General features: G+C 41.4%; 1 protein-coding gene and 1 pseudogene across 2 annotated transcripts; one reads left to right on the top strand and one right to left on the bottom strand.

The window, feature by feature from the left end:
- Positions 1-2,943: 2,943 nt before the first annotated feature.
- Positions 2,944-7,344, top strand: LOC311102233 (ras-related protein Rab-34-like). Its single transcript, XM_084143491.1, has 11 exons — positions 2,944-3,121; positions 5,020-5,129; positions 5,257-5,348; positions 5,486-5,551; positions 5,745-5,846; positions 5,937-6,001; positions 6,133-6,184; positions 6,291-6,372; positions 6,607-6,697; positions 6,862-6,969; positions 7,134-7,344. The coding sequence occupies exons 2-11, from the start codon at positions 5,055-5,057 to the stop codon at positions 7,199-7,201; spliced, it is 801 nt and encodes a 266-aa protein (XP_083999617.1). The 5' UTR covers positions 2,944-3,121; positions 5,020-5,054; the 3' UTR covers positions 7,202-7,344.
- A 480-nt stretch (positions 7,345-7,824) lies between these two features.
- On the bottom strand, positions 7,825-13,352 carry LOC311101947 (adenine phosphoribosyltransferase-like; annotated as a pseudogene). The gene is made up of 6 exons: positions 13,230-13,352; positions 11,783-11,876; positions 11,214-11,276; positions 10,528-10,624; positions 10,198-10,353; positions 7,825-7,829 (listed from the first exon to the last, which is right to left on the bottom strand). The product of its transcript is annotated as an adenine phosphoribosyltransferase-like (transcript).
- Between the last annotated feature and the right edge of the window lie 8,163 nt (positions 13,353-21,515).

Genomic DNA, 21,515 nt, shown 5'->3' with positions numbered 1-21,515 from the left:
ATATGCCACACCTGTCAGGTGGATAGATTATCAAGAAGCTGATTAAACAGCATGATCAATACAAAGGTGCACCTTGTGCTGGGGACAATAAAATGTGCAATTTTGTCACACAACACAATGCCACAGATGTCTCAAGTTTTGAGGGAGTGTGCAGTTGGCATGCTGACTGCAGGAATGTCCACCAGAGCTGTTGCCAGATAATTGAATGTTCATTTCTCTACAATAAGCTGCCTCCAACGTCGTTTTAGAGAATTTGGCAGTACATCCAACCTGCCTCACAGCCGCAGACCACGTGTAACCACGGCAGCCCAGGACCTCCACATCCGGCTTCTTCACCTGCGGGATCGTCTGAGATCAGCCACCCGGACAGCTGATGAAACCCAGGAGTATTTCTGTCTGTAATAGTCCTACAACTAATTCTGATTGGCTCGGCCTGGCTCCCAAGTGGGTGGGCCTATGCCCTCCCAGGCCCACCCATGGCTGCGCCCCTGCCCAGTCATGTGAAATCTATAGATTAGGGCCTAATGAATTTATTTAAATTGACTGATTTCCTTATATGAACTCAGTAAAATCGTTGAAATTGTTGCATGTTGCATTTCTATTCAGTCTAGTAAAAAATTATAATAATGCAGAATACAACCAAACATAGATATTGAAATGGTAGGGTATACCATGAAAATTTACAGAACATGATCTGTGGTTACTTATTGTAAAAAGTCAAATATACCTGAAGACATAATAAATTATAAAGCAATTGAGTGACTCGAAGATGACATCTGATTTTTATTATTTTATTTCATGTGCCTTATTTTTAAAAGCCTTTTGTTTGTTGAATGCAACTTCATGATCTGTTGAACAAATAAAGACAATTAGTTAAGGAAGGAATACATTGTCTAACTGTTTTGAATTATAGTCCCATTACGTAAAGATAAAATATTTAATGGATCTATGCCGCCCTCTAGAGCTGTTTTGTGTAAACTAAAGACTATTGATGCTGGTGCAAATGCAAGACGAATATACCACCTCCAGGAAAGAAGCTTAGACAGGAGTTAAAACCCTGTCTAATTGTAATTTTCCATTGGCTACTACTGGTAAGACACCGACATCATGTATCCACGAGACAGGAAGTGTCGATGAACATAGAATATAGAAAAAGTGGCAAAGCAACATGGGCCTATAGTAAATATCAAAGGACAGAAAACCCAGCGTTCTATCACCGGAGTATGGCGCCAATGGCTATAATGTTGCATTGTAGCCTACAAGATTTTGTATAATGAACAATGTTGCAAAAAAATTAACTCAGCAAAAAAATAAACGTCCCTTTTTCAGGACCCTGTCTTTCAAAGATAATTAGTAAAAATCAAAATAACTTCATAGATCTTCATTGTAAAGGGTTTAAACACTGTTTCCCATGCTTGTTCAATGAACCATAAACAATTAATGAACATGCACCTGTGGAACGGTCGTTAAGACACTAACAGCTTACAGATGGTAGGCAATTAAGGTCACGGTTATGAAAACTTAGGACACTAAAGAGGTCTTTCTACTGACTCTGAAAAACACCAAAAGAAAGATGCCCAGGGTCCCTGCTCATCTGCGTGAACGTGCCTTAGACATGCTGCAAGGAGGCATGAGGACTGCAGATGTTGCCAGGGCAATAAATTGCAATGTCCGTACTGTGAGACGCCTAAGACAGCGCTACTGGGAGACAGGACGGACAGCTGATCGTCCTCGCAGTGGCAGACCACGTGTAACAACACCTGCACAGGATCGGTACATCCGAACATAACACCTGCGGGACAGGTACAGGATGGCAACAACAACTGCCCGAGTTACACCAGGAATGCACAATCCCTCCATCAGTGCTCAGACTGTCCACAATAGGCTGAGAGAGGCTGGACTGAGGGCTTGTAGGCCTGTTGTAAGGCAGGTCCTCACCAGACATCACTGGGAACAACGTCGCCTATGGGCACAAACCCACCGTCGCTGGACCAGACAGGACTGGCAAAAAGTGCTCTTCACTGACGAGTCGCGGTTTTGTCTCACCAGGGGTGATGGTTGGATTTGCGTTTATCGTCGAAGGAATGAGCGTTACACTGAGGCCTGTACTCTGGAGCGGGATCGATTTGGAGGTGGAGGGTCCGTCATGGTCTGGGGCGGTGTGTCACAGCATCATCGGACTGAGCTTGTTGTCATCGCAGGCAATCTCAACGCTGTGCTTTACAGGGAAGATATCCTCCTCCCTCATGTGGTACCCTTCCTGCAGGTTCATCCTGACATGACCCTCCAGCATGACAATGCCACCAGCCATACTGCTCGTTCTGTGCGTGATTTCCTGCAAGACAGGAATGTCAGTGTTCTGCTATGGCCAGCGAAGAGCCCGGATCTCAATCCCATTGAGCATGTCTGGGACCTGTTGGATCGGAGGGTGAGGGCTAGGGCCATTCCCCCCATACATGTCTGGGAACTTGCAGGTGCCTTGATGGAAGAGTGGGGTAACATCTCACAGCAAGAACTGGCTAATCTGGTGCAGTCCATGAGGAGGAGATGCACTGCAGTACTTAATGCATCTGGTGGCCACACCAGATACTGACTGTTACTTTAGATTTTGACCCCCCCTTTTATCAGGGACACATTATTCAATTTATGTTAGTCACATGTCTGTGGAACTTGTTCAGTTTATGTCTCAGTTGAATCTTGTTATGTTCATACAAATATTTACACATGTTAAGTTTGCTGAAAATAAACGCAGTTGACAGTGAGGACGTTTCTTTTTTTTGCTGAGTTGCATGTTTGCGCTAAACTGTGTCCAATGATATCTGCCGCCAGGGGGACTCTACCCGTGCTGAATTTATTTCCCAAATTCCAATGAGAACCTGGAGCTGAGTCCGAGGTCCGCCTAAAAACCTAAATCATTTGCAAACTACGTTTCCCACTCATTTCCGTAGGTCTGGTCTATTTGGTGTAAGCGAATACGGTGAGTGTTTTGGAAAGATTCTGATTAATTTATGTGAAAACCTCAAGTCTAGAAACCAAACTAAAAGTCAAAGCATTATTTAATTTTTTTGACTGAAAGACTGGGTTACCGCTCCGTGACGAAGAAACTCCATCCCGTCACAAGGTATGTAAGCTCCAGTGACATCCCAGCATGGACTGACTCTGTTCCAGTTAGCAGCTTTTATTTTTCCATTGTAAACAAAACTTCGGTTTTGTTTAACCATTTTAGGAGATCATGTTTAAATGTGTCCACGTGTTATGGTTCTTGAAGAGGCTAGAGCTGCTTCTTATCTTGTGAATTATGATTAAGCATGATTACAATTATAAAAAGCAACAATACTTTTTTACAATCTATTCTCGGTTCAATATGAATTAGCTATATAATTGTAAACAATGTACAGTCATTTATTTTCTTTGTGCACAGAACAATAGGATTAAAATAGAGATTAGTGGATAATCTCCAGTTACTGGCTACTGACTCATAGGCTAATCATGTAGTGGTTTGTCATCCCACATGTTGCATAGGCTACTCTTGCTCATAATTGTCATGTTAACAAAACCCAGTGCTTAATTTGAGCCGAATCCTGCCGGAACATGACACCTCTCAGTTTTGGACTGTTTCGTTCCGGAACCTATTTGCCAGGATCCGGTACCTCTCGTGGCATGAAACATAATTTTCACTGTTGGCAATGTAAAAATTCGAATAAACGCGATCAGAGTTAATTCGTGTTGCCTCCTCTGTAATTATCCTAACCCCCTAAAAAAACGTCATGTGAAAACGTAGGTTTTCATCCCGCGCCTGATATTCTAAGAATTTATTTGGGTTGGGCCAGCCCGGGTTTATGACATGAGCCTGCAACTACCATCTCTCCAGAGTTGTACTTCATCATTTATTTCCTAATAGAATCATAGCCATTTGCCAAAGTTATAGAATTACTGTCATCTGTTCAAAAATAAATGAAATAATTCAGAATACTACACCAGGAGTAGGCCTATAATTTAGCCACAGAGGATCAATAACTTCTTCTTTTTAAATAGCCTATCTGTGGATTGTGTGTAGCCCAATCACAAGCCATTGCCTACAGTCGGGAATGCGTGGCAAATCTGTCAGTGAACAGCATGCAGCCAAAACAGGCCAGTCAATATTTGAAATACTGAACAAAAATATAAATGCAACATGTACAGTGTTGGTCCCATGTTTAATGAGCTGAAATAAAAGAACTCAGAAATTCTCCATATGCACAAAAATATTATTTCTCTAAAATGTTATGCACACATTTGTTTACATCCCTGTTAGTGAGCATTTCTCATTTGCCAAGATAATCCATCCACTTGACAGGTGTTGCATGTCAAGAAGCTGATTAAACAGCTTGGCTGGGCCTGGCTCCCCAGTGGGTCGGCCTGGCTCCCAAGTTGGCTGCACCCCTGCCCAGTCATGTAAAATCCATAGATTAGGGCCTAATGAATTTATTTCAATTGACTGATTTCCTTATATGAACTGTAAGTCAGTAAAATCGTTGAAATTGTTGCATGTTGCGTACAATCGTGGGATAGCACAGGTTGGAAAGCAAATGGCTCCTGCTGAAAGAAAAATACTTATCTGTCTGTAGGCTAAGAAAATATTTTATCAACTTCCAAATAGGCCTATTGAGCAAACAGCATTATTTTTACAAACTAAAACGAGAGAGAGAGGCTTTTGGCACGAGCGCATCGGCCATCGCCGGTGAGTGAGCTGCGCATCATTGGGTGAGTCAGTGAAACTGAAAAGCTTTTTTAGGACTATAATTTCCTCCCCATATTGTACAATATGTTTGTCTCCTCCACACACCTAGGCCTAGGCTATTGATGGATTCAAGACGAGGTCATTTTTTATGATCTCAATTTGTAATTGTCAAAGTAGCCTGACATTTCAATCATTTGTGCGGTTTAAAAAAAGATTCAATTTTTGTTCCGGCACCTCCCGATTTACAAATTAAGCACTGACAAAACTTAAATCTCCCCTCCCCTTATTCGTTCTGTAAGCTGTAGGTCCCTCTGATGACTGTTATCTTGGCCTAATGTCTGTCCGAGTGCCATCCATGAGTGTGCTGCCTCCTGTTCGAAGGGACCGCATCATTGCCCAGCTTCCTCAGGTAAGCATCATACAGTACATGCTAGCAGTCAAACAGTCATTTGAATGTGTTACCCTGTCTGGGCTTGCCCTCTAGGCTGCTTAAACCACCAGTCTCATGAAGCTGTGTTCATTATGTTCTAATCTAGTGTTACAGTAAGAAGGCTGCTGTGCACGCTAAAGATGAGTTCAACTCCAAAGTGAAGACTGCCTGCCAGGAACAACGCACTGGCACAGTAGGGTGGGTAGGCCACAAAGCCATTTCATGTTCAAGAAATACAGGTAGTTCCCTTACTGCATTATGGGGATGAGGGTGGTATGTTGTCTCATTGTGATTTTTGATTGTCTCTCTGTCTGTGTCACCTTCTCCTCCAGTAGGTTTAAAATCGCTAAGGTCATAGTGGTTGGTGACCTGGCCGTGGGAAAAACCTGTCTGATTAATAGGTAAGCAAAGTTTGGATACTCCTAGTGCGTAGTACTTGATTGCAGTATGAGTCAACTGGGCCGATTTGGTGAATTAATAACCAGATGGAAGGCAGTGCATACACCCAACTGGAATACCGTAGGTTGTGTTTTTTACAGGTTGTTTGCAAGTACAGATTGTCATCAGATTTTCCTAATAATTCATGCCTTTTAGGTTTTGCAAGGATGCATTTGACAAGAACTACAAGGCGACCATTGGTGTTGACTTTGAGATGGAGCGATTTGAAGTGTTGGGGGTGCCTTTCAGCTTACAGTTGTGAGTCTTACTCTACTGGTGTGTTCTACAGTATTAATCCCCAAAGCTAACCTGTGTCCCTTCACTCACCAATATCTCTCTCCTCTACAGATGGGACACTGCGGGGCAGGAGAGGTTCAAGTGTATTGCCTCCACATACTACAGGGGAGCTCAGAGTAAGGGCTTTCTCTTTGAACAGTTTTTATGTTTCCATATCATTCATTACGACCTACAACGTGTTGCCATGTTCTTAGGGACAGATTTGATGAGGTTTGAGTTTACTAATGAAGTTAATTCTGTTTTCCAGCTATTATTATTGTGTTTGATGTAAATGATGTGGCATCTTTGGGCCATACAAGGTAAAATACATTAGAATCAACTGACATGAGTATGAATACGCATTTCAGCTGCACGTGTGCTCTGTAAACTCTATTTAACATATTTGAATATCGCTATGTTCCACAGGCAGTGGCTTGAAGATGCCTTGAAGGAGAATGATCCTACCAATGTCCAGCTTTTCCTGGTTGGCACAAAGAAAGACCTGAGTGTATGTGTTCACTCTTTTTATATACAATTTTCAGAGGCACAATTGATCCGTTTTCTCCGCCCATGTCAACTTCCAGAAGTTCAGACTATATACTGGATACTAAGATATTGAAAAAGCTTCTGTATACAATGCATGGAATACTGTTTATTATTATTAATATTATTATTATTATTATTATATGTTTTGTATATCTATTGTGTTTGTATTTCCCTCTTCTCTCTGTTATTTCCTCAGTCTCCTGCTCAGTACTCTCAGATTGAACAGGATGCCATCAAACTGGCTGAGGAAATAAAAGCAGAGTATTGGGCCTTGTCATCATTGACAGGTGGGTGGGCTAATACATCAGATCAATGTTGAGATTGGTAGCAATAAGACAGGATGCAGCCTACTTGTTTGTAAGGCGGTATTATCATTTGTGTAAACTAATTGTCTAAACATCTGAAGAACAAATGTGACTTCATGTTTTTTCCCCTCCTGTTCTTGTTGTAGGGGAAAATGTGAGGGAGTTTTTCTTCCGTGTTGCATCATTGGCATTTGAGGCCAACGTTCTGGCAGAGCTAGAGAAGAGTAGATCAAGGCACATTGGGGATGTTATCAGTGAGTATACAGCTGTGCACTGTTAAAATATGGCAACATGCTTTATGTAATATTAATAACATCACTTCTCTCGCTACGTTAACCCTAACTAGGTTACAGACAGACCCTTGTATGAGTAACATAAGAAAGTCCTTTTTCATGCGAGTTTCTTTTGTTTGTTTCAGAAATTAACAGTAATTCAAACAACCTGTATGCAACATCAAAGAAGAAACAGTCAAACTGTTGTCAATGAAGACAAACACATGACTACTACAGTAAAAAGGTACCAAAGCAAAAGGCATAATTTCCTCAGAAGAGAAACTGAGAACCCATGACCACTCCCAGAGACATGGAATTTGCAGTGAGGCAGGACAGACTTTTGCCTTCACAGACATTTTATTTTAATTTCTGCTGGCCCAGAAAGAACAGCTCCTTGGTTGGATGTGGATTCCTGTGGTGCTTGGCTCATTTTTGCCTATCTAGAGTTTTGGAATAGAATTTCCTCTGTGTCATTGCACTCCATACTGTACAATTCCAGTTCTTGAGTCTTGACAGAAATTGTGATCGAGGTACTGCTTAAATGGTTATGGAGTATGGACAATCATCGATGTCTTCAAATACCCAATATGGATATTTTTAAGACACTCCACCATTAGCCCTATTAGATATTTTACAGTGTTGTTTTGTATATTGTTGTTTGCATGCTACATGTTTTTTACACCATTTGTAACTTTTGCATAGATGAAAACTCATGACTCAATCCTGGGATGTTATATTATGCTAGCTAAGGAGTATGATTACATTGTTTAGATAGTCCTATTTTTAACAGCACAATGGCATTCATACAGTATAAGAGATTAGTCAGATGTACCTCATCTACGCTAGATAGATACAATAATATAACTGAGAATTATACATTTTTAATGATGTGCGATATTTGAATGACTGATCTTACATTATCCCTCTAGTTGAATACCATTATCAGAGTGAAAAGTGCATACATACACTACCGTTCAAAAGTTTGGGGTCACTTAGAAATGTCCTTGTTTTCGAAAGAAAAGCAATTTCTTTGTCCATTAAAATAACATCAAATTGATCAGAAATACAGTGTAGACATTGTTAATGTTGTAAATGGCTATTGTAGCTGGAAACGGCTGATACATAGGCGTACAGATGCCCATTATCAGCAACCATCAGTCCTGTGTTCCAATGGCACGTTGTGTTTGCTATTCCAAGTTTATCATTTTAAAAGGCTAATTGATCATTAGAAAACCCTTTTATGTTACGTTAGCACAGCTGAAAACGGTTGTGCTGATTAAAGAAGCAATACAACTGGCCTTCTTGAGAATCTGGAGCATCAGCAATTGTGGGTTTGATTACATTTTCATTTCATTTTTGTCATTTAGCAGACGCTCTTATCCAGAGCAACTTACAGGAGCAAGTAGGGTTAAGTGCCTTGCTCAAGGGCACATCGACAGATTTTTCACCTAGTTGGCTCGGGGATTAGAACCAGCGACCTTTCGGTTACTGGCACAACGCTCTTAACCACTAAGCTACCTGCCTCCCCAAGAAACAAATAACTTTCTTCTGAAACTCGTCAGTCTATTCTTGTTCTGAGAAATTAAGGCTATTCTATGCGAGAAATTGCCAAGAAACTGAAGATCTCGTGCAACGCTGTGTACTACTCCCTTCACAAGTGGATTCAGTTAGATTTTTTTCCTACAGTATCTATCTACACAACCTACTCCACATTTTCATAGTGAATATATATATATATATTGTAATTACTAAGAAATACAAAATGAGGATGCATTGATTATATACTGTATGTCTTCACACCCCAGAGTTAATTTTTTAAAATTTATTTATTTAACTAGGCAAGTCAGTTAAGAACAAATTCTTATTTACAATGACGGCCTACACCGGCCAAACCCGGACGACGCTGGGCCAATTGTGCGCCGCCCTATGGGACTCCCAATCACGGCCGGTTGTGATACAGCCTGGAATCGAACCAGGGGGGTCTGTAGTGACGCCTCAAGCACTGAGATGCAGTGTCTTAGACCACTGCGCCACTCGGGAGCCCACTTGGTGGAAGCACCTTTGGCAGCTATTACAGCTGTGAATGATTTTTAATAAGATTCTATCAACCTTACAACTCTTAGGGCAACATACTGTATATCCATTGTTTTTGTCACAATTACTCAAGCTCAGTAAATTTGGTTGGGAATCCTTGATGGACAAACATTGTCTATTTATTTATTTTTTTAGCAGATTTAAGTCAGGACAGACACTGGACTATTTATGAACACTCAAAACCTCCTGGAAAGCCATTCTGGTGCATCTTTGACATTACAATTTGGGTAATTGTTGCGTGATTTGTATTTATTCCAGGGTTTTCAGAAGACTGAGGTGGGTTTTTATTTTATTTTCATCCTAACAAACTCCCCAGTCCCTGCCGGTGACATGCATACCCATAACATGACGCTGCCACCACAAACCTGTAGTTTCTCCTTCGACCTCTCTCATCAACAAGCTGTTTTCGCCCACAAGACTGTCGCTGTTGACTGGATGTTTTTTTTCTTTGTCGCACCATTCTCTGTAAACCCTAGACACTGTTGTGCGTGAAAAGGCCAGGAGACCGGCCATTTCTGAGATACTGGAACCGGCGTGCCTGGCACCGACAATCATACCACGCTCAAAGTCGCTTAGGTCACTCGTTGTGCCCATTCTAACGTTCCATCTAACAGTAACTGGATGCCTGTCTGCCTGCTTTATATAGCAAGCTACGGCCACGTGACTCACTATCTGTAGGAGCAAACTATTTTTGTGAACGGGGTGTTGTACCTAATAAAGAGGCCTGTATGTTGCCCTAAGAGTTGTGCGAAGTTGGTCCAATATTATTCAAAATGATTCACAGCTGTAATGTCTGCCAAAGGGGCTTCCACCAAGTATTAACTCTGGGGTATGAAAACATAGGCAATCAAGAAACATTTTTCTAACTTTCTATCACTTTGAATATATGGTGGAGGTTGTGTAGATAAAATGGAATCCCTTTTTAGATTACATTTTAAGGCAACAAAATGTGAAGACTGTGCAACCGGTGTGTAGACTTTCACTAGGCACTGTATATACAATATACTTGTATAGAAGCCAAATGTATTGAATGCATTCAACACTCCAAGGCAATACATGATCTTAGTGACTTCATGGACAAAGCACCATACAAGAATAACATAGAATCCTGGTGACCTTGAGTTTGAGCACTTAACTGGCGAAGCTCTTGGAAGGAGTCAGGATATTGTTTGTCAATTTGAATCTGTAGTTCCTCCGGGATGCAGTGAGAGCTTGTCTTCTCCTTGATACACTTCCCTCCCTCGCTGTTCTCAATGGCCACAGCAGCAATACCTGCAAATATGAATTACTTTTACTTGATAATAATTAAGATAGAAGAAAACTTTACAGTATACAGTTGTGATTAAAGTATAGATTTTGAGCACTTTTCAGTGATACAACAAATTAAATTAAGTCTAGCCTACCTACAATGAGACACATTGTCTGACACTGTGATTACACACAGACCTACAACAGTAGCTCCCTGCCTCTCCACCAGTTTGATAGCAGCCTTCATGGTTCCTCCGGTCTCTCTCCATTGGTCCGCTATCAGCACCTGGAGCCCCTGCAGCACAGAGACAGACCAACTAGTGGTTGTGGCTCCGTCCCAAATGGCACCCTTTGGGCACTGGTCAAAATAATGGAATAGGGTGCCATTTGGGACATACACTGTATTTCTATTCAACTTCTTAACTCACAGGACCAAACACATTCAGAGAATCTCCTTGAAGGGGAAATGTTTCCTTAAATACAAAGGTGTTCAGTGGCTATACAAACACTCTTTGCTATACAGACTAGGGCCCTTGGTTCCTGCACCAACACTAGCTTATTATATCACAGGAAATTGGAGTGGTTATGTCAGAGGAAATGAGGACATGGTTGCATTCATTGAAACAAATACAAACAGTCAGAGCCAAAACAGGCCATACTGCCTCTTAGCTTGTGGGTTCATTGAGCTTGTCTATCACACTGTATGTTGTCTATTGCTACATTCATGTTAATGAGTCTGTCTCCTTATCCTTCACCTCAGGATTCTACAAACAAGGCAGGACTCTTGAAACCTTAGATGAGTGGTGTCCGTTCATTGGCCATAGACTGAATGGTGACTTATTCACCAAGGAAAGCAATCCTGTCAGACTGTGATGGTGACTCACCTGGCCTTAACACATCCAGGCGAACCTCCATCATCTTCTCTCTGCCTGAGTAGTCACTGTGCTCTGGGATTGTATGCACAGGTGCCAGAAAGGGTGGTAGCCTTAGCCGATCCTGAAAACCACCAAGATATAAATGACATCTTAGAAACAGCACAGATAGACTTTTGTTTTATTGATGAGATTGTGAGAGTTTATTTCACCAATCAATATTTTCTCTCAGAAGACTTATAAACCTGATTGAAGTGACAGCAGATCAAGCCATACAGATCCCTTTTACACATAGTATGATTAATTTTGCAAGGCTTTTGTTTTGTGTTGAATGGTGTGATATTTTACTCTTAAAGTGTGTCCTTGTTGTGGCAATTCCCCAAGCAGGACCTATATGTGTGCTACCCCTAAATTAAGTATCATTCACAGAGGGGTTAGGTTTCCTGCCCTTTCAGTGGAGCTTGCTGGATGTGAAATATAATTAGTATGCAGTAAGTCGCATGGAGCCACACTTCAGTAACAACACATGAGCAGATTGGTTGAGATTGTATGTTTTCCTGAAACATTGACTGGTTGTTTACCGAGGATGAATCCCATTGCATCTATACCCGCGACCAGGTCAATGGCCTCATTCTGGAATGGACAGAGAAGGTCCTTCAAACAATCTGACAGGGCCTGGATTAGATACAAAATGAACCAGATTGACCACCCGGACTGCTGTGGGTTTCCTTACAGTATCTTTACGGCATATGCACTGGTCAAAATACCGATTTTACACACATACTTATAAGTATTCACCCCCCCCCCCCTCAAAACGAGTGACCTAAGCGACTTTGAGCGTGGTATGATCGTCGGTGCCAGGCACGCCGGAGCCAGTATCTCAGAAACGGCTGCCCTCCTGGGCTTTTCACGCTTGACCGTGTCTAGGGTTTACAGAGAATGGTGAGACAAACAAAAAACCAGCTAGTTGATCAGAGAGGTCGAATAAGAATGCCAAGAATCGTGTAAGCTAACAGGTGGGCCACAAACCGACAACGGCATCTCCAAACACAACTCGTCGATCCTAATCACAGATGGGCTATTGAAGAAGACGACCACACCGGGTTCCACTCCTATCAGCTAAAAACAAGAAGAAGCGACTCCAGTGGGCACGCGATCACCAACACTGGACAATTTGAGTAGTGGAAAAACATTGCCTGGTCCGACGAATCCCGGTTCCTGTTTGGCATAAATCCATGGACCCATCCTGCCTGGTACAGGCTGGTGGTGGTGGTGTACTGGTGTGGGGAATGTTTTCCTGGCACACGTTAGGTCCCTTCATACCAATTGAGCAACAAACGTTTCTGACACCTTGTAGAATCCATGAATTCAGGCTGTTTTGGAGCCAAAGGGGGGTCCGACCCTGTACTATATGGGTGTACCCAATATAGTCGTTGCATAAGTGTTTACCCCCTTTTTTAGGCAAGCCTAAATTAGTTCAGGATCAACATGTGGCTTAACAAATCACATAAGTTACATGGATTCACTCTTTGTGAAATAATAGGAGTTTACATGATTTTTGAATGATCTGTAAGGTCCCTCAGTCAAGTATTGAATTTCAAGCACAGATTAAATTACAAAGACCAATGAACTTTTCTAAAGCCTCATAAAGAAGGGCAGTGATTGGTAGATGGGTAACAATAACAACTCAGACATTGAAAAGCTCTTTAAGAATGGTCAAGTTAATAATTATGCTCTGGATGATGTATTAAACCACCCAGACACATCAAAGATACAGACGTCATTCTGAACTGAGCTAAAGTAATACTGCAAAAAACACACAGCAAAGAATAAACTTTTTGGCCTAAATGCAAAGCCTATGTTTGTGGCAAACACAACACATCACTGAGTAACTGCCTCCTTATTTTCAAGCATGGTGATGGCTGCATCATGGTATGGGTATGCTTGAAATCAGCAAAGACTGATCAGGATAAAAAGAAACAGGATGTAAACTAAAGGACCAGGAAACTAAAGGTATATCACTAGTTCCTGGGAATTACAGTAAAGTCTTGATGGGTCCAAACAGGCAAACTTTGGTCCTTTGGTGTTTGGTGCCATTAGGGAAAGGTACCAGCCTTTCTCCCTGTCTGTTGGAACAGCCAAAGCTTTCATTCTGCTAGACCCTGATATGGTTATCGCAATATTTCATATAATTTGAATAATGTCAAGACACATTTTAGATTGCAGAATCAAAATTCACATGTAGTCTCCTTAGTTAAATTAAACACACAATTGGAGCAAAAGTTAATAACATTGGTTAAAATGAAAATCTAATCGTTACTGCAATAATATGAAGTGTATTCAGCTCAAATAGCACAGAAGATTACTCTAAATGGGGCTAAAATATTTGAACGTTTGCTGTTTTAAATGATTAAACAAAATGTCAAATATGCAATGTTGTATTTCATCGATTTTCAGTTGACTTTCCGATAAATTCAGTTCTAATGCTATAATGTTTTACAAGTTAACAATTGCAAAAAAAAGCTTTAACCATTAGAAATTAAATAGACATACAATGCTGTGGTGTGGTGGAGTCTGTGAAGATATATACTGCATACAAATAACTGGTGAATCCCAAACATAGAGAATGATAAGAGGCCTCTAGTGGCCAAAAGGCTGTTTTGACATGGGCAGCACCATTGAGGGCTTCCACCATGCTTCCGCCATTTTAAAGTAATCAAAGTAGTCAACTGGGTGGAGATTCCTATGGGTTTTAGACGCAATGGCGCTGCCCATGCTGTCAGACACTATAATCGCGCTCAGGGGGACAGAGTGGGGCAGCGGTCTAAGGCACTGCATCGCAGTGCTAGAGGCATCACTACAGACCCGGGTTCGGTCCCGGGCTGTATCACAATTGGCAGTGATTGGGAGTCCCATAGGGCGGTGCACAATTGGCCCAGCATCGTCCGGGTTAGGGGAGGGTTTGGCCGGGGTAGGCCGTCATTTTAAATAAGTATTTGTTCTTAACTGACTTGCCGACGTGAGTAAGTAATTTAAGCGTGTTAACCCTCGCAAGATGGCATCCCAAGCCACGTCCTCAGAGCATGTGCAGACCAGCTGGCTGGAGTGTTTACGGACATATTCAATCTTTCCATATCCCAGTCTGTTGTCCCCGCTTGCTTCAAGGTGTCCACCATTGTTCCTGTACTGAAGAAAGCGACGGTAACTGAACTAAATGAGTATCGCCACGTAGCACTCACTTTGTCATCATGAAGTGCTTTGAGAGGCTAGATAAGGACCATGTCATCTCTACCTTACCCGAAACCCTAGACCTACTACAATTTGCATATCGTCCCAACAGATCCACAAACAACGCAATCGCCATTGCCCTGCACGCTGCCCTATCCCACCTTGACAAGAGAAATACCTATGTAAGAATGCTGTTCATCGACTATAGCTCAGCCTTCAACACCATAGAGCCCTCCAAGTTCATCACTAAGCTCAGGGCCCTGGGTCTGGACCCCTCCCTGTGCAACTGGGTCCTGGACTTTCTGAAGGGCCGACCCCAAGTGGTGAAGGTAGGCAACAACACCTCCGCCACGCTGATCCTCAACAAGGGGGCCCCACAGGGGTGCGTGCTCAGCCCCCTCCTGTACTCCCTGTTCACCCATGACTGCATGGCCACGCACGTTTCCAACTCAATCATCAAGTTTGCTGACGACACAACATTTTAAAATTTTTGTCATTTAGCAGATGCTCTTATCCAGAGCGACTTACAGTTAGTGAGTGCATACATTTTCATACTGCCCCCCCGTGGGAAACGAACCCACAACCCTGGGGCCCCGTGTAGCTCAGTTGGGAGAGCATGGCGCTTGCAACGCCAGGGTTGTGGGTTCGTTTCCCACGGGGGGCCAGTATGAAAATGTATGCACTCACTAACTGTAAGTCGCTCTGGATAAGAGCGTCTGCTAAATGACTAAAATGTTTTAATGGTAGGCCTGAATACCAACAACGATGAGACGTCCTACAGGGAGGAGGTGAGAGCCCTGATGGAGTGATGCCATGAAAATAACCTCTCCCTCAACGTCTACAAAAAGAAGGAGCTGTCGTGGACTACAGGAGACAGCAGAGAGAGCACGCCCCATCCACATCGTTGGGTTTTCTGCATCTGCGATAACATCTGGAAATCTGTGTATGTGACCAATGAACTTTGATTTGATTACAAAAACTCCTCCCTTGTTGAGCAAAGAAAAACCGTCACCTGCTGGAGAAGACAGATTTTGTGAACAGTTAACGCTCTTGCTTCGCCTCTTCCTCTCTGCCTTGCAGCATTGTGTTGCAGAGGCAGTTGCAGTGCATTCTGTGTTCTGTGGGTCATAAGGGTTTATCCAACAAAGTTTGACTGCAGAATGTATTATGCAGCATTGACGCAATTACGTTGTTGGTCTGATCGAGGCCTGACTTCCAGAGCATGGCAAGGGGATCAATAAGCCACTATTCTGCTAGCGCCACTTTTCTATGGTAATGAGGAAACCTTAAAAAATAAAAGCCAGCATTTCAAAACATTCCAAGGTGGATAACACATTCAAAAGATATTACATTTTAATCAATGACGATTTTTTATTGTACTTATAAGCAAATGCAAAAAGGAATTTATGGAGAATTTAAGGAGTAAAAAAAAAATATACTGTATATATTTTAAGACCACTTGAAAAATACAATGTTCAGACTGGGCTTATAGTGATTTTTATTTTATTTGTGCCAATGTAAAAGTGAGGTTGGGTGTACTCCGTAGGGTCTGTAGAATCTACAGTTGAAGTCGGAAGTTTACATACACTTAGGTTGGAGTCATTAAAACTCGTTTTTCAACCACTCCACAAATTTCTTGTTAACAAACTATAGTTTTGGCAAGTTGGTTAGGACATCTACAGTGGGGAAAAAATGTATTTTGTCAGCCACCAATTGTGCAAGTTCTCCCACTTAAAAAGATGAGAGAGGCCTGTAATTTTCATCATAGGTACACGTCAACTATGACAGACAAATTGAGATTTTTTTTCTCCAGAAAATCACATTGTAGGATTTTTAATGAATTTATTTGCAAATTATGGTGGAAAATAAGTATTTGGTCACCTACAAACAAGCAAGATTTCTGGCTCTCACAGACCTGTAACTTCTTCTTTAAGAGGCTCCCCTGTCCTCCACTCGTTACCTGTATTAATGGCACCTGTTTGAACTTGTTATCAGTATAAAAGACACCTGTCCACAACCTCAAACAGTCATACTCCAAACTCCACTATGGCCAAGACCAAAGAGCTGTCAAAGGACACCAGAAACAAAATTGTAGACCTGCACCAGGCTGGGAAGACTGAATCTGCAATAGGTAAGCAGCTTGGTTTGAAGAAATCAACTGTGGGAGCAATTATTAGGAAATGGAAGACATACAAGACCACTGATAATCTCCCTCGATCTGGGGCTCCACGCAAGATCTCACCCCGTGGGGTCAAAATGATCACAAGAACGGTGAGCAAAAATCCCAAAACCACACAGGGGGACCTAGTGAATGACCTGCAGAGAGCTGGGACCAAAGTAACAAAGCCAACCATCAGTAACACACTATGCCGCCAGGGACTCAAATCCTGCAGTGCCTGCCAGACGTGTCCCCCTGCTTAAGCCAGTACATGTCCAGGCCCGTCTGAAGTTTGCTAGAGTGCATTTGGATGATCCAGAAGAGGATTGGGAGAATGTCATATGGTCAGATGAAACCAAAATAGATATTTTTGGTAAAAACTCAACTTGTCGTGTTTGGAGGACAAAGAATGCTGAGTTGCATCCAAAGAACACCATACCTACTGTGAAGCATGGGGGTGGAAACATCATGCTTTGGGGCTGTTTTTCTGCAAAGGGACCAGGACGACTGATCTGTGTAAAGGAAAGAATGAATGGGGCCATGTATCGTGAGATTTTGAGTGAAAACCTCCTTCCATCAGCAAGGGCATTGAAGATGAAACGTGGCTGGGTCTTTCAGCATGACAATGATCCCAAACACACCGCCCGGGCAACGAAGGAGTGGCTTCATAAGAAGCATTTCAAGGTCCTGGAGTGGCCTAGCCAGTCTCCAGATCTCAACCCCATAGAAAATCTTTGGAGGGAGTTGAAAGTCCGTGTTGCCCAGCGACAGACCCAAAACATCACTGCTCTAGAGGAGATCTGCATGGAGGAATGGGCCAAAATACCAGCAACAGTGTGTGAAAACCTTGTGAAGACTTACAGAAAACGTTTGACCTGTGTCCTTGCCAACAAAGGGTATATAACAAAGTATTGAGAAACTTTTGTTATTAACCAAATACTTATTTTCCACCATAATTTGCAAATAAATTCATAAAAAATCCTACAATGTGATTTTCTGGAGAAAAAAAATCTCATTTTGTCTGTCATAGTTGACATGTACCTATGATGAAAATTACAGGCCTCATCTTTTTAAGTGGGAGAACTTGCACAATTGGTGGCTGTCTAAATACTTTTTTTCCCCACTGTACTTTGTGCATGACACAAGCAATTTTTTCAACAATTGTCTACAGACAGATTATTTCACTTATAATTCACTGTATCACAATTCCAGTGGGTCAGAAGTTTACATACACTAAGTTGACTGCCTTTGAACAGCTTGGAAAATTCCAGAAAATGATGTCATGGCTTTAGAAGCTTCTGATAGGCTAATTGACATAATTTGAGTCAATTGGAGGTGTACCTGTGGATGTATTTCAAGGCCTACTTTCAAACTCAGTGCCTCTTTGCTTGACATCATGGGAAAATCAAAAGAAATCAGATTTTTTTTTGTAGACATCCACAAGTCTGGTTCATCCTTGGGAGCAATTTCCAAACGCCTGAAGGTACCACGTTAATCTGTACAAACAATAGTACGCAAGTATAAACACCATGGGACCACGCAGCCGTCATACCGCTCAGGAAGGCAACGCGTTCTGTCTCCTACAGATTAACGTACTTTGGTGCGAAAAGTGCAAATCAATCCCAGAACAACAGCAAAGAACCTTGTGAAGATGCTGGAGGAAACAGGTACAAAAGTATCTATATCCACAGTAAAACGAGTCCTATATCAACATAACCTGAAAGGCCGCTCAGCAAGGAAGAAGCCACTGCTCCAAAACCGCCATAAAAAAGCCAGACTACGGTTTGCAACTGCACATGGGGACAAATATCGTACTTATTGGAGAAATGTCCTCTGGTCTGATGAAACAAAAATAGAACTGTTTGGCCATAATGACCATCATTATGTTTGGAGGAAAAAGGGGGTGGCTTGCAAGCCCAAAAACACCATCCCAACCGTGAAGCGCAGGGGTGGCAGCATCATGCTGTGGGGGTGCTTTGCTGCAGGAGGGACTGGTGCACTTCACAAAATAGATGGCATCATGAGGAAGGAAAATTATGTGGATATTATGAAGCAACATCTCAAGACATCAGTCAGGAAGTTAAAGCTTGGTCGCAAATGGGTCTTCCAAATGGACAATGACCCCAAGCGTACTTCCAAAGTTGTGGCAAAATGGCTTAAGGACAACAAAGTCAAGGTATTGGAGTGGCCATCACAAAGCCCTGACCTCAATCCTATAGAATATTTGTGGGCAGAACTGAAAAAGCGTGTGCGAGCAAGGAGGCCTAATAACCTGACTCAGTTACACCAGCTCTGTCAGGAGGAATGGGCCAAAATTCACCGAACTTATTGTGGGAAACTTGTGGAAGGCTACCCGAAACGTTTGACCCAAGTTAAACAATTTAAAGGCAATGCTACCAAATACTAATTGAGTGTGTGTAAACTTCTGTGTATGAAAGAAATAAAAGCTTAAATAAATCATTCTCTCTACTATTATTCTGACATTTCACATTCTTAAAATAAAGTGGTGATCCTAACTGACCTAAAACAGGGAATCTTTACTAGGATTAAATATCAGGAATTGTGAAAAACTGAGTTTAAATGTATTTGGCTAAGGTGTATGTAAACTTCTGACTTCAACTGTATGGTGTTATTTCATGGGGCACTGAATAATAAGCCAGTATGAAAGAGAATTAGAGGATACACTGCTTCCAATTCAGAAATACCTGGCATTAAAGTATCTGGCAATGCATGGGGTTGTTGTGGTGGATGTGACACTAAACTATGCATTTTCTCATCAGTGCCCCCATTTTAGAAAACAGTCAGATGGTAGTAGTTGTGTTTATGTGTGCTTGTTTTCTAAAGCAGTCTTATTAGACCGCAATGTGAATAAGCTTTGTCACAATGGCATGCAAGACTATGTTTTACATTAGTTATCAGAAATGACTTAGTTGAAAGAAGTTAAGGTCTAAGGTTAAGGTTGAAGATTACAGCAGACTCGTGTAATGCATTTTAAACTGTAAAGAAAATGCCTTTGCTGACCTTGATAGATAATCATCACAGTATAACTTGTAAATAATCTAGTCTCTGTTATTGTTTTGGAAAATATAGTTCATAGGCCTATTCCTTTACCCTACACAATAGCTTTGAACATACCAGTATTGGTTTAAACCAGGGTTCTTCAATTCCGGTCCTGGAGGGCCAAACACCTCTGTTTTTCATCCTCTCCTTCTAATCAGGGGCTAATTCAGACCTGGGACACCAGGTGAGTGCAATTAACTACCAGGTAGAAATTAAAAACAGAAGTGTTTCGGCCCTCCAGGACCGGAATTGAAGAACCCTGGTTTAAACTCTCTAAAGAAATACTGGTATAAATAATACAATATTGAAAGTAAGTCAAATTATCATTTTTTAAAAAGGTGGTTGCACTAGAGTTAAAAAAATACAAATAAAGATTTTCCCTAGTTTAGCATGTCTTTGTAGGGGACTCAGATTTTTTGAAAAAAAATCTGTGATCGTGCTGCCAGCATATATCCTGCTGCCAGGAGAACAGTAATCAATATCGGTACACACTAGTGACTTGAATTATGTAATACATTTAAATAATAAAACAACATTCAAAAGAACAAACCCCCCTTGTCGTTATACAAGATATAAACCTCAGTAACAGTTAAACATTTATTTTGGGAGGTAGCCTATTTATTTTGTTACATTTGTCAAGCATCTAAAACAGACAGAAACAAATACACTTGTCATATAATTAGGCACGCCTCTCCATTGTTTTGTATGAAATTGCGCAAACTCCAAACATACAGTATCTCGGTGCTTGTTGGGATAGCACTTCGCTCTGGAGCCTTGGTCAGAGGCTATCGAAGGGCCTAATTAGCCCATACACCCTCGATCATTTTCACTCCCTCAGCTTTGGGACACTTGGGACGCTTTGGAACACGCGTGAACGAGCAAATGGTGGGGCGAGGTGCGAGGGGAAGGAGAAGGGGGTAATTTCAGATTCATCCTAAATTCTCTTACTTATTATTTGGTCTAAGAACGTTTCTATTCATTAACTCTAAAGTTAAGACTGCAAAACCATTATTGGTGAGTGATAACCACCCCAGCACCCTCTTGCGTTTTTTATTTTTATAAAACAGTAACCGCTTTAACTTCATAACTTGATTATGGATGGGGGAAAGAACAATCATATAAACTGTGGGTAAGTAAGTTGAAAATATACTGACAGAAATAACATTTCAAAGAAACGTATAAAAAAATGCAGCAAACTGTTCAGAAAAATTAATCTTCTCTCCGTTGGTCCTGTGTCAAACAGGGTTGTATTAGTGAGGTCTCTGAGCTTTGATGAGGAGGCGCATCTGACTCCTCCTTGACACATCATGTGTTCAATAGTCTGGACTTTTGGTACCTGCAATACCGTGTGTAAATATAGGTCAAAACCATTGGTAGAAATGTGAAAATACTAATTCATGAAAACATTTGATTTAATGAAAAATGTAATGAAAATGTATTTATTTATAATTTCTATAGCTAATGCCATAGAGATCCTATTTAATTACTAGAGGGGGTATGTCATTGCAGCCATGTTGGTAAGTGAGAAATTCAAACCAGTCTAATTGGAATTAATGGCAGTAGAGGAATAATCCAGATTTTACTGCAGGTGGGGAAAAAGTAAGGCGTGTGATATATCAGACATTGTGTAATAGAAGTATTGTCACCCTAAAATATTGTCACCCTAAAATATTGTCAATAAATACAGTTTATATGGGTTTTATACAAATTTTCTGTATAAATAGCCTTTATAATATATGTAAACAGGCCATAAATGTCTACAAAAATATATTGGAATGCTTTGAGTGCTATTATACTATATGATACAATATCACCTACTTGTTGCACTTACAACTTGTCTAAGTCCCATCATCAACTGATTTGAGCCA

The sequence above is a fragment of the Coregonus lavaretus genome (assembly GCF_964263955.1).
Source record: "Coregonus lavaretus genome assembly, chromosome: 26".
Lineage (NCBI taxonomy): Eukaryota > Metazoa > Chordata > Actinopteri > Salmoniformes > Salmonidae > Coregonus > Coregonus lavaretus.
Note: the sequence above shows the minus strand (reverse complement) of the source record. Positions and strands in the feature narration are given on the sequence as shown.

Excerpts from the sequence above, each read along its gene's own strand:
- LOC311102233 (XM_084143491.1), top strand. The coding sequence starts at position 5,055 with ATGTCTGTCCGAGTGCCATCCATGAGTGTGCTGCCTCCTGTTCGAAGG. Across the intron at positions 5,349-5,485 it reads CAACGCACTGGCACAGTAGG|GTTTAAAATCGCTAAGGTCA; the intron begins GTGGGTAGGCCA and ends CTCCTCCAGTAG. Across the intron at positions 5,847-5,936 it reads GTGCCTTTCAGCTTACAGTT|ATGGGACACTGCGGGGCAGG; the intron begins GTGAGTCTTACT and ends TCTCCTCTACAG.